Source organism: Centruroides sculpturatus, unplaced genomic scaffold (genome assembly GCF_000671375.1).
Source record: "Centruroides sculpturatus isolate CEXI.00-Female unplaced genomic scaffold, Cexi_2.0 scaffold81, whole genome shotgun sequence".
In the NCBI taxonomy this organism is placed as follows: domain Eukaryota; kingdom Metazoa; phylum Arthropoda; class Arachnida; order Scorpiones; family Buthidae; genus Centruroides; species Centruroides sculpturatus.
The window spans coordinates 247,541-260,609 of record NW_019384371.1 but is presented as its reverse complement, the minus strand read 5'-3'; the positions used below and the strand labels follow the sequence as shown (position 1 = coordinate 260,609).

Sequence of the window (13,069 nt, the reverse complement as noted above, 5' to 3'; positions counted from 1 at the left end):
ATTGGAATTCAAAAAAGTTTTGGTTTTATGACTCCAACATTAAAAGGACTTGTTAAAACAATATAAAAATGTATAACTTGAAGACAAACAATACTGGATGAATAATTCTTTGCTATTGTTTGTCTGCTTCCAACTTAAACAACAGTTAGCATAATACCAACAAATAAAATAATTAATTTAAAGCACTAATTAAGACCAATAACAATAACTGATAATGAAGACATGTTATCAGTTACATGTTGAAGAGCTAGCATGAAAAAAAGCATAAAAATGCCTATTTACCCAAATATGATTAAGTAATAACTGAATACTAATTATAATAAGTGAAGTTTTTATAATATATAATACTTGTATGTTTTAGGACTTCCTAATTTTGATTAGCTGACTGATGACATTACTACTACACTGACTATATTATTTATAATTACAATAAGCAGAATATACCAAATATATACTTGTATATATTTGATAATTTAATTGTTTAATAGCAGAATTAATTATTGAAATTTTAAATTAAAAATTCAATTAGGAATGAGTATAAATTTTAACGTAATTTTTTTTTGTAATATTTCAGATATCTGATAAATCAAAAGATTCAGACGATGGTAGTGATATGTTAAAATTAGAATTGTCTTTTGAATATTTGGTTAACAAGGATAAATTACAATGGATTACTATTACTAGTGAACAGGTAAGATTTTGCTAATATTTTAATAAAATATTGTTTGATTATATATATTGGTGTATAAATTGATCTTAAGATTTCTAGCTTAGAATTATGGTTTAAACTTATATGTGAGTGCCTACTTTTCTTGCACTCTAAATTATAAAATTTCATGAAACTTTCACACTAAACTTTATGTAATTCAGTGTTCTCCCAAGGTGGTTTTTGTCAGGTACCCATCTGGATGATTTTTCTGGCTGCTCAGCTGATTAATTTCATGAGAAATGTATATATCCAGATATACAAAAGATGTGACGTTTTTAGTATGTCTGGTGTAATTTGATATCAATTTTTGGGTTGCAGTTTTCAAATTGCAAACCTATACATTCCTGTTGTTGTTCATCTGACTGTCTGTCTTTTGTTGATCTTGAGAATGGAGTTAGATGAAAATTGAGCCCAGATATGGAAAGATTAGGGGTCAGAGGTCCCAATTAACTATTCAATAAATACAAACTTTTAGTGTAGACTGGAAGTCACATGATTCAATTCAAAACTTTTCCAGTAGAGAGTTAGATAGATGACCAATATAACTTGATTGTTATCAGGAGAAGTATCATGTACAGGGACAAGACCCCACTAAAATCCATACCAGATATGGAAAGCTTTCGGACCAGAGATCCCAATTAACTATATACGAACTTCTGGTCTGGATCAGAAGTCAAATAATTTTTTTAAATTAAAAAATATTAAAAGTTGCAGCCCAACATTGTGGCAATATCTGAATAAATGTTATTGTTAACATATGTTTACCAGAAGAGATTCAAAATTTTTAACAAATACAATCTTTCAAATAGATCAATTAATACTTCTTTGTGAATATATCTAAAATTATTTTAACACGTCTCTGTGAATAACTTAAAAATACAGTAGAGCGTCGATTTTCCGAATCAATTGGGGACTGGGGTTGTCCGGATAACTGATTTACGTACGAAAAAATAGTTTAACATATCCGATGTTGAAATTTTTCTCTGTTGCGTGTCGCTTCGCGTTGAGTTTTCGTCGATGTTAAGCCTAACAAAGACTATTGTATCGTTAAAAATTATTTTTTTATTTTGTACAAACAAAATAAATATATTGAAAAATATAAAAATAATAAAAAATTATACTTCAGAAGTTAATTTAGTATCAAAAACGTAAAATAATTGAGTAGCCCAAGACATAGCCAAAGATTGAAGCGCCACAGCACTGGCGAAAATTTAAATTTGCCAACTGGAATTCTTTCGGATNCTACTGTATTTTCACTTGTCTACACTAAGTATATGTAGAATTCTGATGTGATGTAAATTTTTTTTTTTTAAATTTAACTTTAAAACTTTTTAAATTTTTAGAATGTTTTTCGAAGTTGCATTGATCATTCTGTACAAATGCACTTCTATTAGGACTACATTTGTAATGTCTATGTATGACTCAAGCAAATGCTAAATAAATTTTTAAATTTGTACAAAAAAATTATTTTATATAATGTGGAATATAATTTCAATTAATACATGCTATCAAAAAGTAAATAATTATTATATAAAATTTTATTATATATGTAACAGTTTTTTTATATTTTAATAAAAATTTAATTTTCACTAATTTTCTAACATATTTAACACTTTTAAAGAATTTTATATTAAAATTTATTTTTTAAATAAGATTTATTATAATAGTTTTTAAGACATTTTTATTTTTATCATAAATAATAATTATCAATAATAATATTTAAGGCTATAATGATGAGCATGTGCCTTCAAGGAATGGTAGATGAACTTCTTGTTAAGAAAACTGGTTCAAAGTTCCGATGTCAGCCTGAAAGAACTAGAAGAGGTTCTTGGAGTTATATGAAACGTGACGGAAGCAGTCATCAGTTATGTGTTAGTCGATCTGTATCTAGTGATAGCATTGTACACGGCACAAATGTAAGTAAAAGCATGTATTAAATTACTGTTTATATAAGTTCCATATTTTCACATTTCAATATTCATAAAATTGTGATGTAACTTGTAAATAATGCCTAATTTACTGAGATTGTCTAAAGTAAAACTATGAAAGTAACAAGTTATACAAGGTAACATTGATGCTATATTTTTCTCAAGTATATTAATTAATTTTAATTAAGTACTTAAATATGTATAGTTATTAATTTATTAACACTTTACATAATACAATAATGTTAATAATGATGTTAGAATAGAGACTTGATTATCTTGCCTTCAGTTATCAAACAATCCACTTTATTTAGCATTTCCATATGAAACATATTCTGTTTTGCTTACTCCCACTGCTAGTTTGTCACTGCATTGCATACTTACTGTCTTGGACAGATTCATTTCATTATTTATAGTGATGATTTCTTTGTATTGATCTCTTTTGTAGCACACTTATTGTTTTATCTTTTTCAATTGCATTTTCTCTTAATATGATTTTACTTGAGTAATATTGTAAGTAAAAAAAGAAAGGTATTTTTCAACTGAATAATTATTAATAAATCTGATTTACACATAGATTTCCATTAAATTTGCAATTTGTTTTGCCTCTTCTCATTGTTTTAATATTATCTTATCTCATATTTTCAATAATCCAATAAGTTATCAGTCCTGTTTAGATTGGACTTTAGGGACTTTACTATAATATATAAATAGTAATAATTTTTATTATTTGTATTAATATCACTGCAGTGATAGCAGTATTTCATTATTTTAAAGCAATAAATAGAAATTAATATCATATAATGCAGTTAATTTATATGAAGATTCTGTAAATTAGTGATTACTACTATATTTATTGTCAAAAATCATATGTGTATAGCATAATTTAGCTTACATTTAAATTCAACTAATACAATTTTTACATATTTGACACATACAAAATGTAATTATATAATTTAATTCCAGACTTCTCTCCTCTTCATTTATAATGTCTTGTCTATTACTTGGTATTTACTTTTTTTTTCATATTTTCTGCATAAAATATGCAAAAATTTTCAAATTATTTTCTTGTTGACATATACTGCTTAACTTCTTAACTGACTGTAAAGCAGTAAAGCTTTACAGTCAGTTAAGATCTAATAACATTATAATATTTAAAATCATAAAAATCATGCACTTCAAAACATTTTTGGAAAGTGAAAAAATGTAAGCAAAAGAAGGGAAACATTTATTTATTTAAATACTGTATATACATTAGAATATACAATATTGTATAGAGCAATGTTTCCCAAAGTGGTTCCTATTGATCCCTGGGGTTCGTGGAACTGCTGATGGAGTCAGTGGCAAATTAAAATTAATTTGGGGTATGTGGACAACATCAGGGGCCCATGAAAGATTTAATAAAAAGTAAATTGATGGTGATCCATTTTCATTTTTATGAGAACTAAAAATAAATAGTAATAAATAAATTGATAGTCATTTTCATGTCCTGAGTAAAATATAAGTATAGATAAGTATATAAAATACAAGTAATGACAAACATTGCATGATGGGAATACTAGCTAAAGTTTGCTGATTTTGAAAATGGACTCTGTGCTTCATTTATTACATACATTATGACATCCAAAACAGTGATCAGTATTGGTTGTTTTTCATAATTATAAAAACTGTTCAACGACTAAAAATATATAAATAATTCATTTATTTTGATCAAAAATATGTTTTTTTATGAAAATTCAATAGATAAAATAAAAAACTTATTAATTTTATATTTTTGTAATGTAATTTATAACCCAATTGGAAATAAATTATACAGTTATTTTTGTTTTCATTATATTATACCCGTTTTTCAAAAATGGGCAAGCTTTAGATAGTAATTTCAATAGAGAGGTTGTGGCTGAAGTTCAAACTTTAAACTTGTACGCAAGCAGAAGTACACGTTTGATGTTTGAACTCCAAGTATATCCAGATATGTTGTGTAAATAAATAAATTAACTTAGTTTAAAATATTTAGAGGATGTTTAATAACATTAAATAATTATTTTTTACTTTAATTAGCACCATGTCTCCTATCATATGATTTAATAGTAGGGCAATTTCAATGCTTTTTGCCTGTTCTCACGACATACTTTTGTTGAGAGAAATAGAGAGGAAGACTTATATAAATCCAAAAGCAGCTCAGAAAATTATTTTTAGAAATTTACAAACATATTATGCTGTTGATGGTAGAAGATGCTGTGAAAGAACAAACCTACTCCTACAGAATTATGATAAGCTATTATGAACACAAATATATGTAAATTCTATAGGCACTTCACATCACTTGCAAAAATATTGAATAATTAAATAATTTCCAGCTTAAAATCATCAGTTTCTTTACATTGTTGTTCACAAATGCTTAAATAATCATTATTTTAATAAAATACATCATAATTTTAACTCAAAACACAGAAAAATGCAGATGTTTAAGCCAAACTTCTACTTTGGAATCTTCTACTAATGGCATTTGGAACATCAAGCATGCAATGCTTGATGTTCCAAATGTCATTAGTAGAACTAGTAGAATTAGTAGTCATTTGGAACATCAAGCATGCAATGCTTGATGTTCCAAATGCCATTGTCAAACTTCTAGGATTACAATATGGTGGTGCTCGATATTCACGTTTTAGAAATGAAAACTTCGGCCGCAACCTCTCGAATAAATATTACTTAAAATATACATAAAACATTTTGATATTTAATTTTTACGTTACCATTCACCATTCAAGACATCAAAATTAAATTTGTAATTTTGCTATTATGTAGTTATGTAGAGTTATTTCACTTGGGGGTTTATGGTTGGGTTTTTACTATGAGAAGGGTCCATGAGCTTAATAAGTTTGAGAACCATTGGTATAGAGAAACCTTCCAAAGTGATATGAATACATCAGTCTGCTAACAAATACTGTCAATGATATATTGATAGTGTTTTGAAGATGTTTAATGGAATAGTATCTATTAAAAATGAAAAACAATTATATAAGATTGCTTCAGAGAATGAATCATACAGGAACACACAATGAAGATATGCAGGCTGTATTGATTCCAGAGGATATGCATTTTAGACAATATGTCCCTCATCGGTCCTCTTTTAATTTTACATCAATCTGGTTAAAACATTATAAAATTTTAGTTAAAAGTATACATAAAATTATAACAAACACAAAATTTTCTGGATGCCTGAAGTTACATGTATGTTATCTATAACAGCAGTTGGCAACCGGTGGTCCATGGAGAAATATTGACATTGATCAACTCAAGGTTATGTGAAGTATTACAAAAGAAATGTAAAATGCTTGGTTGCTTTTCCTCACTTATTGGGATTTTTTATTTGAATCTAAAACCAAACACGAAATGAAGATTATCAATAAATAATAATGTCAATATATTAATAAATAAATAACAATAAATATTGTGTGTGTGATTGTCGTCTTCATGGAAGAGCCAAGAATCCATAAACTTATTTCAAACAAGCAGCAACAAACTTTACATTAATTTGTTATAATTAAACAATTTAATTTCATATTAATAAAGTGAAATGGAAATTTTATGATCATTATTCTATAGATGTTTGTATTATTAAAAAAATTTATGATAATGGTCCATGGGATTCAAAATTATGAGTTTAGTGGTCCATGAAGTTAGAAAGGTTGGTGACTGCTGATGTATAACACACATGAAACTTCTCTTAAGTAATCTTATGCTTACTCCTAACAATTAAAACAAGAAGAACAAGAAACAATTAAGAACAATTATATATATATATATCTTTAACAATGACAGAAATTTAATTCAAATGCATTTAATAAAAAGTTAAATAATGGTGAAATATTGATGATAAGACTAAGTTACTTTTTGTTGTATTCAATCTCTTTTTTATTAATTTTTTTATACTTAAAAGTTTGACAAAAAATTATATACATATACAGTGGATTCCGCTTAATTGGGACACATTGGGACTAATTTATTTTGGCCCAATTAAGCAGGTGTCTCAAATAAACAAACTAATAATAAATTCTATAATAAAATATGTAATACGTAGGTAAATAAATTTTAAGTGGGTAAAAAATAATAATTAGGTAACTATTTTAATGCTTTATTAAACCAAAATACAGAAAATATTTGTATTATAAATTTACCAGACTTATGACATTAGATAACTGATTGGCATAATGCTAGTGTTGCCAAATATTAGTGGTGATGTATACAAGGGTTGACTATTCAACCCGTTTCTGATCGAACAATGTTTCCTTTCTTTCTCTTTAGTTAGAACATGTTCTAACTAAAAAGAAATTCTTCGGGAGAAAGAAAAGGGTTTGTCCAAAAGTCATTTTATGGTCTTCTTTTGAGCACAGTTTCCTTTACTTGGAGATGGGCCACTTCGGCAAGAGTGTCTGTAGAATCTGCCAGCTTGATGCTGGTCTCAGCAATCGTATGGCTACTGTCTGAATCTAGATGTAATTATGCACACAATACCTTCCAAGTGAACTCTAGCTGTCTTCCAACTCAGTCGAGAGACCTCGAAAAATTGTCCAGCAATCTTTGTTCCTTTGCTTTTAAGGAGATCATCCAGTCCAGTTCAGAGCATGGTCAGTAACTCACATTCAGGCCCGCCTCAGACAAAATCCTTGTGTGATACGTCCCACTATGCTGACCCCCTCTAGAAAAACCAAACTGCCCACAAGCAAAAGACAAAATTTCCTTGTCTCTGCCAACTGTTATGACTACAGGACATTAGTGTACATAGTGCCTACATATTATTGGAAGATTACTAAAATATATCAAAAATTGCTAAATTCCTTTTCTGCTACTGTCCCAATTAAGCGATTAAATTATGTATTAATTTATTAGTTTGGTTTCCATTCTTTGAGATTTGGCCAAATAAAGCAGATGCTGTGATTAACAGGTGGCCCAATTAAGCAGAATCCACTGTATATATATTTTTAAAGTGCATTAATTAGTTTTGTTAAGTTTTAAGTTTTATTATACATTTTTCTTTAACATTTTACTTTCCTGGCTGTTATACATAACAGAGGAAAAGTATGGTGATCAGTCAAAAGATGACCCCCCAAGATTTTTACATTTTTGGACTCAGGACTTGAAACATTGAAAAATGAAAAAAAAAATTTGGGGGTTTTATCTGTGTATATGTAGAATAATTTTGTTCATCCTCTTTGAAGCTTAATAACACCTGTACTTTTTGTTGAAATTTTCTGAAATTCTGCTGGGATATTTGCATGTTAGGGGATTGATGCCATTAAATTTTTGTTGTTAATAGTTTATGGGTAGGGAGATAGATACGGATTGTGTGTCATATCTCAAGTAGGGTCTGACTTAATTAATGATGATTTTACTCATTATTAGCATTTACAATATTTTATAAAACCATCCCTATCCTCAAAATTAAGTTTTTTGCAATTTTATAATAATTAAAAATATAAAAAGTTCTTTTTAATAAAATATCTTAACAGATGACACTACTGAATATTACTGGAAAAGTTAATTAAGCAACTTTTTTCTNCTCATTATTAGCATTTACAATATTTTATAAAACCATCCCTATCCTCAAAATTAAGTTTTTTGCAATTTTATAATAATTAAAAATATAAAAAGTTCTTTTTAATAAAATATCTTAACAGATGACACTACTGAATATTACTGGAAAAGTTAATTAAGCAACTTTTTTCTGGATATTTTATATTTATGTTGCATTAAATATTAGTGTATTTTGTATAGAATGAAGTATCAAAATGTCCTTATTTGTCCCAATTAAGAATGAAATAATGAGATAATGAAATAGCATAATTTTTAGAAATAATTTAAAATATGAGAACTTGATATTTTTTTATTTTATTAAATTTATTATTTCAAAATTTTTAATATTTTGTAAATAATGTAATTGATGAATTATTGATATACTTCAATATAAACATTGAAAATCTAAATAAAATTCAGTTACATGATGTAACAAAACTAGAAGTAATATAATATTTTATAATTTGTAACTTAATTTAAAATTAGTAGTCTTGAAATTAGGTACTGATTTATTTTAAAGTTGATGAATTTGAAAGAACATTTTTAAAATTAATGCATTTATTTATATTTTTGATAGTAGAGAAACAACAAGAAGTTATTTTTAATCTTGACTTTTTTTTTTCTTACATGGATTTTTCAGGAATATGTCTACTATCTTAAAACAGAATTTATTATTGTAATGCTAGTATTGATGTTTGCATTAAAATTGAAATTTAAAAATATTTTATAAAAAGATAAACAATAATAATAATAATAATTTTTTTTTACTCAGATAGTGTCATAATATGAGATGAATATTATCTATAATAAATGGTTAAGTAATAACAAAACAGTTAATTGATTATCTTTCATAATCAATGACAGTAATTTAATCAAAGATAATCACTGATTATAATTTTTTGTATTGCCAATTAATAAACATTTCTTTAATTCTCTATATCAAAAAATAAATAATTGTGTGAAAAATGCAACTTCTTCAAACAAATGATAGTTTGTTGAAAGGTATGTGCATTATAGTTTAACATAATAGAATATAACATATTCATATTATGTTTCCTTGTTGGAAATTTTAAAATATGGTAATTGAATTATTTAAAAAGTAAAGAGGTACATAATATGAACACATTTTTGCTGAACCTTTAGTGTTGGTAGAGATTTAGAGAAAGTTACGTGATGAATTTTACAATTGATGCAATATGATAGTTTTTCTTAACTAGAGTGAGCAATTCAAGGTAAATACAGTTTATATTTCTAAAAATCTTAATCACATTTGATTCTCTGTGGCTATTAATAGTCTTGAAATTTTACTGCTTGATTATACATGTAACATTGCTTGGCTATAAAAAAAATAATACTGACATTAAACCAACTGATTGATAATTACAAACTTTTTTGATGTCTGTTTCATAAGCATTTCTTATATTATCATAATTAAAATATTTGGCAATTTAAAAAATATATTCACTACTGTACATTATTATTTTTAATTTTAAATTTTTTTATATGTTTTTTTATTAGGATAAATTATCTGGCTTGTCTCTCAAATCTCCAACAAGAAGTGGTAACGGAAGTGCCTCACCTAAAACATTTGTTGAAAATGATGCGTTCGAAGGAATTGGTGACGAAGACCTTTGATCCTTTACGATGACTTTATTATAATTTCTTTTACAAAATATTAAAAAGTGCCAATAATCATATTTTAATATAAAATCAATCTGCATTATAAATAATAAATATTTTTTTGCAGATTGATATTACTTAATACATCTTCCAGGTTTTACATTTTTCAAATATATATTGTGTTTTACATTTTTTTTAACTATAGAAATACCAACAAGACTTAATTTTTTCCTCTTACTCATTATAACATGATTCCAATTTTGCTTGCATTCGAGCAAAAATTTTAAAAAGCAATCATTTTATTGGTACAAACTATGTGTATAATACACATGTATATACAGTATATATATCTATATATATAAATATATATATATATATATAAATAAATATACTCTGTTAATAAAATACAGGCAGCTGTGTACTTAGATTTTATATGATAAATGTGTTACCTGCATGAAATATTGGAAGTCCACACATTCCATATAGTAATGTCGCGTTTATATGTGGTAAACACATACTGATGTTATAGAATAATTAACTTTGAAGGTTTTTTAAACTATTGCCATTATACAAAAATCAATGAGTTGTTTATGACAGCCATATTTAACTTTGTTTGGCCAATGTATACATTTGTTATGACATTTTTATGTGGTTACGGAATCATAAACTATCTGTATGCTTCGAAAATAATAGCAGTATTTAAAAATGCTGTAGCTTTAGTTTAAAAAAATTTTATGTTTGCAGAAGTGAAATTTATTCTATTTGTTGCTAGTTTAACATTGTAATATGAATAACACTACGAGAGAGTGTCGTATGCGATATTTATGCTTTCGTGGGACGTATTTTATATATAAATAAGTTTGGAAATAATCCACATTATTTAGTGGAATTGTTCAGAATTTACATTCAGATCATGTTATGTTATATTATTAGCCAATTCCATATATATTATATGTTAAAAGTAATTTTTGAATGGTGAAAATGTTTTAATTAATCAGCAAATTCCATGACTGTGGCCATTTATGGGTTACGTTGTTATTGCTTATTAAAAGCATTCTATAATAAAAGTTTATTATAATATATAATAATTTTGGTTTTTATTTCAAAGATTTTACATTATTGACATGTATTTAAGTAATGACAAGTACGCCTGGTACTGCCAGGGCAAAAAAATAGTAACAACAAATATTAAAATAAAAACCATATTAAAAATTTGGTTATTTTAGCCTACAGTTGTCCTGTTTATCAAGAAATGTTAAATGAATTATAAGAAAAAAAGATGTAATAAAACAGAATAAAAACGACAAAAAAGAAAAAAAATAAATCGATCTTATTTAATTTAAGTTCATTTAACAAAAAAATAAATGAACAGTCACATTTTGAGGCACGGGGGCAAGAGTCATACTTGAACCTCCGGAAACTCCCTGGTACGTGTTTGCTTTCTAAGAATGCGATACTATGGTGTAATTTCATTGGTCAGATAGCCAGGAATTTATGTTTATCAACAGAACATAGTCGTTAACTTCTGCCTGCATAACACTTCGAAGACAATTCAAGACATCCAACTTTTTTCTAATGTTACTCTATCGTATAATTCACAGCCGAATGTGAAATGGTAATCTAATTTCGTGAAATATGTACCAAATATTTTAATTCTGCACCCTTTTAAAAATGTTTTAAAAACAAATTTGCCCTTGCTTGTGTAAGGTCGCAGAGTTTCTCTCTCAAGTCAGAACAGAACAGAGTTCAGATTCGTATATGGGTGTGATAGACACAGAGTCAGACTCAACAGTTACTAAACATCGTAGCGATTTATTTTAAACACACACACAGCTTACAGCAATAATAATAATCGTGTCTCTGCAGGTGAAGACTAAATCTTCTGGTACTTCTTTTTAAAGAGAGAATTCTGATAGAAGGGTCCTTCAGCTTTCTCTTTTGCCCCGGGGATGATGATCAGTCTAGAGGAGGTGAGGTCAGTCCAGATAGTGGCATTCTCCACCTCATCTTGGACTGTAAGATCTTGCACTATGAGAATTCGGGGAGAGAAGCTCCCTTGACCTTGAAATTCGGAGTTTTCAGTATTTTCTGTTCCTGATCGTTCATTCCGATTGATGACCTTTCCTCATCCTCACTTTCTAAATGGTCGTCACTCGTTACTAAGTGTAAGATGATCCCAACTTAGGATGAGTCAAAATCGACATTTAATTCGATCCCAAACAGAGATAGTTGACCTTTGTTTTATTTCTGAGAGAAGGTTGTTTTTTTTTCATTATTATTACAGTATTACTATTATTAATTTTTCCTATTATGGAAATAAAAATCATATTTTAAAATATTAACGTGTGAGGTTCCGAGACTTTTCCGGAGGCTCACACTTGTAACTTTGTATTAAGAAGTTTTCCTATTCGAATGTGGCCATCCCGTTGGTCAGATAGAAAGGAGGTCCTGTTGTGGGGAGGGATAGTTAATTCGACCAAAATAGTATAGTTAAATATTGACTACCTAGATGAGAGGATGGTTCCTCAAAAATTTCATTGCATTTGCTCAGACCGTGTTAAAATGTATGAAGAATAAACTTTCTTCTATAAACGGTGTCAGAAGTCCCTTGCACGCCCTTCATTCCAAAAGTGTTGTCAAAATAAGATAGCAGGATATCGAAGTAATAAAGGCGTCATCAGGAATTCTGGTTCGAATCAGGATACGATTTCAGAAATCTCAGGTGATTCGATTGGTATATACTGTACTTGTAGTAAGTCCACCCCTTATCATTCGACATTAATTTCCTAATGAGACTGGCAAGATTACTAGATAATATGGTTGAAGGCTACAAGTTTCGTTCTAGTAATAACTGTTTCCGACCGTTCGATAGGCAAAGTTGGCAAGAGTTGCATTAGCGTGTGCATTTTTAAGTGTCTTTGTCGTTATTTTAGTTATTTTTTTTGTAATATACGATTGTTGGATTCGGCTTTAGATTGTCTGTTTTTAAAGAGATGCGATTCTTTTTAGAGAGTTTTTAAAGAGATGAATTCGCTTAAATTCAGAATCTGTGGATTTTTGGTTAGACAATGACTGTGTTCAGCAGACTGAGTGGTTCTGATGCTTTTGAATATTTTTCTATTGAACATCCACTACAGTAGCATTGTTCCGGAACGGAACAACGTTACTGTAGTGTTTGGTGTTTTGTCATCACAGTATTTCTCTAGCCGCAATGATCAGTGATGGCTCCGCCCGTGAAAGA

The 13,069-nt window shown here is 27.9% G+C and overlaps 1 protein-coding gene across 1 annotated transcript in view; it reads left to right on the top strand.

Annotated features, from left to right (window-relative positions):
• The window catches only part of LOC111614826 (sorting nexin-17-like), a 49,361-nt gene extending 38,448 nt beyond the window's left edge, over window positions 1–10,913 (top strand). Inside the window, exons 10-12 of the mRNA XM_023356195.1 lie at window positions 575–691; window positions 2,434–2,625; window positions 9,727–10,913. Coding sequence (XP_023211963.1) covers window positions 575–691; window positions 2,434–2,625; window positions 9,727–9,843 — 426 coding nt within the window. The 3' untranslated portion in view covers window positions 9,844–10,913. The remainder of the gene's footprint in view (window positions 1–574; window positions 692–2,433; window positions 2,626–9,726) is intronic.
• Window positions 10,914–13,069: the final 2,156 nt, after the last annotated feature.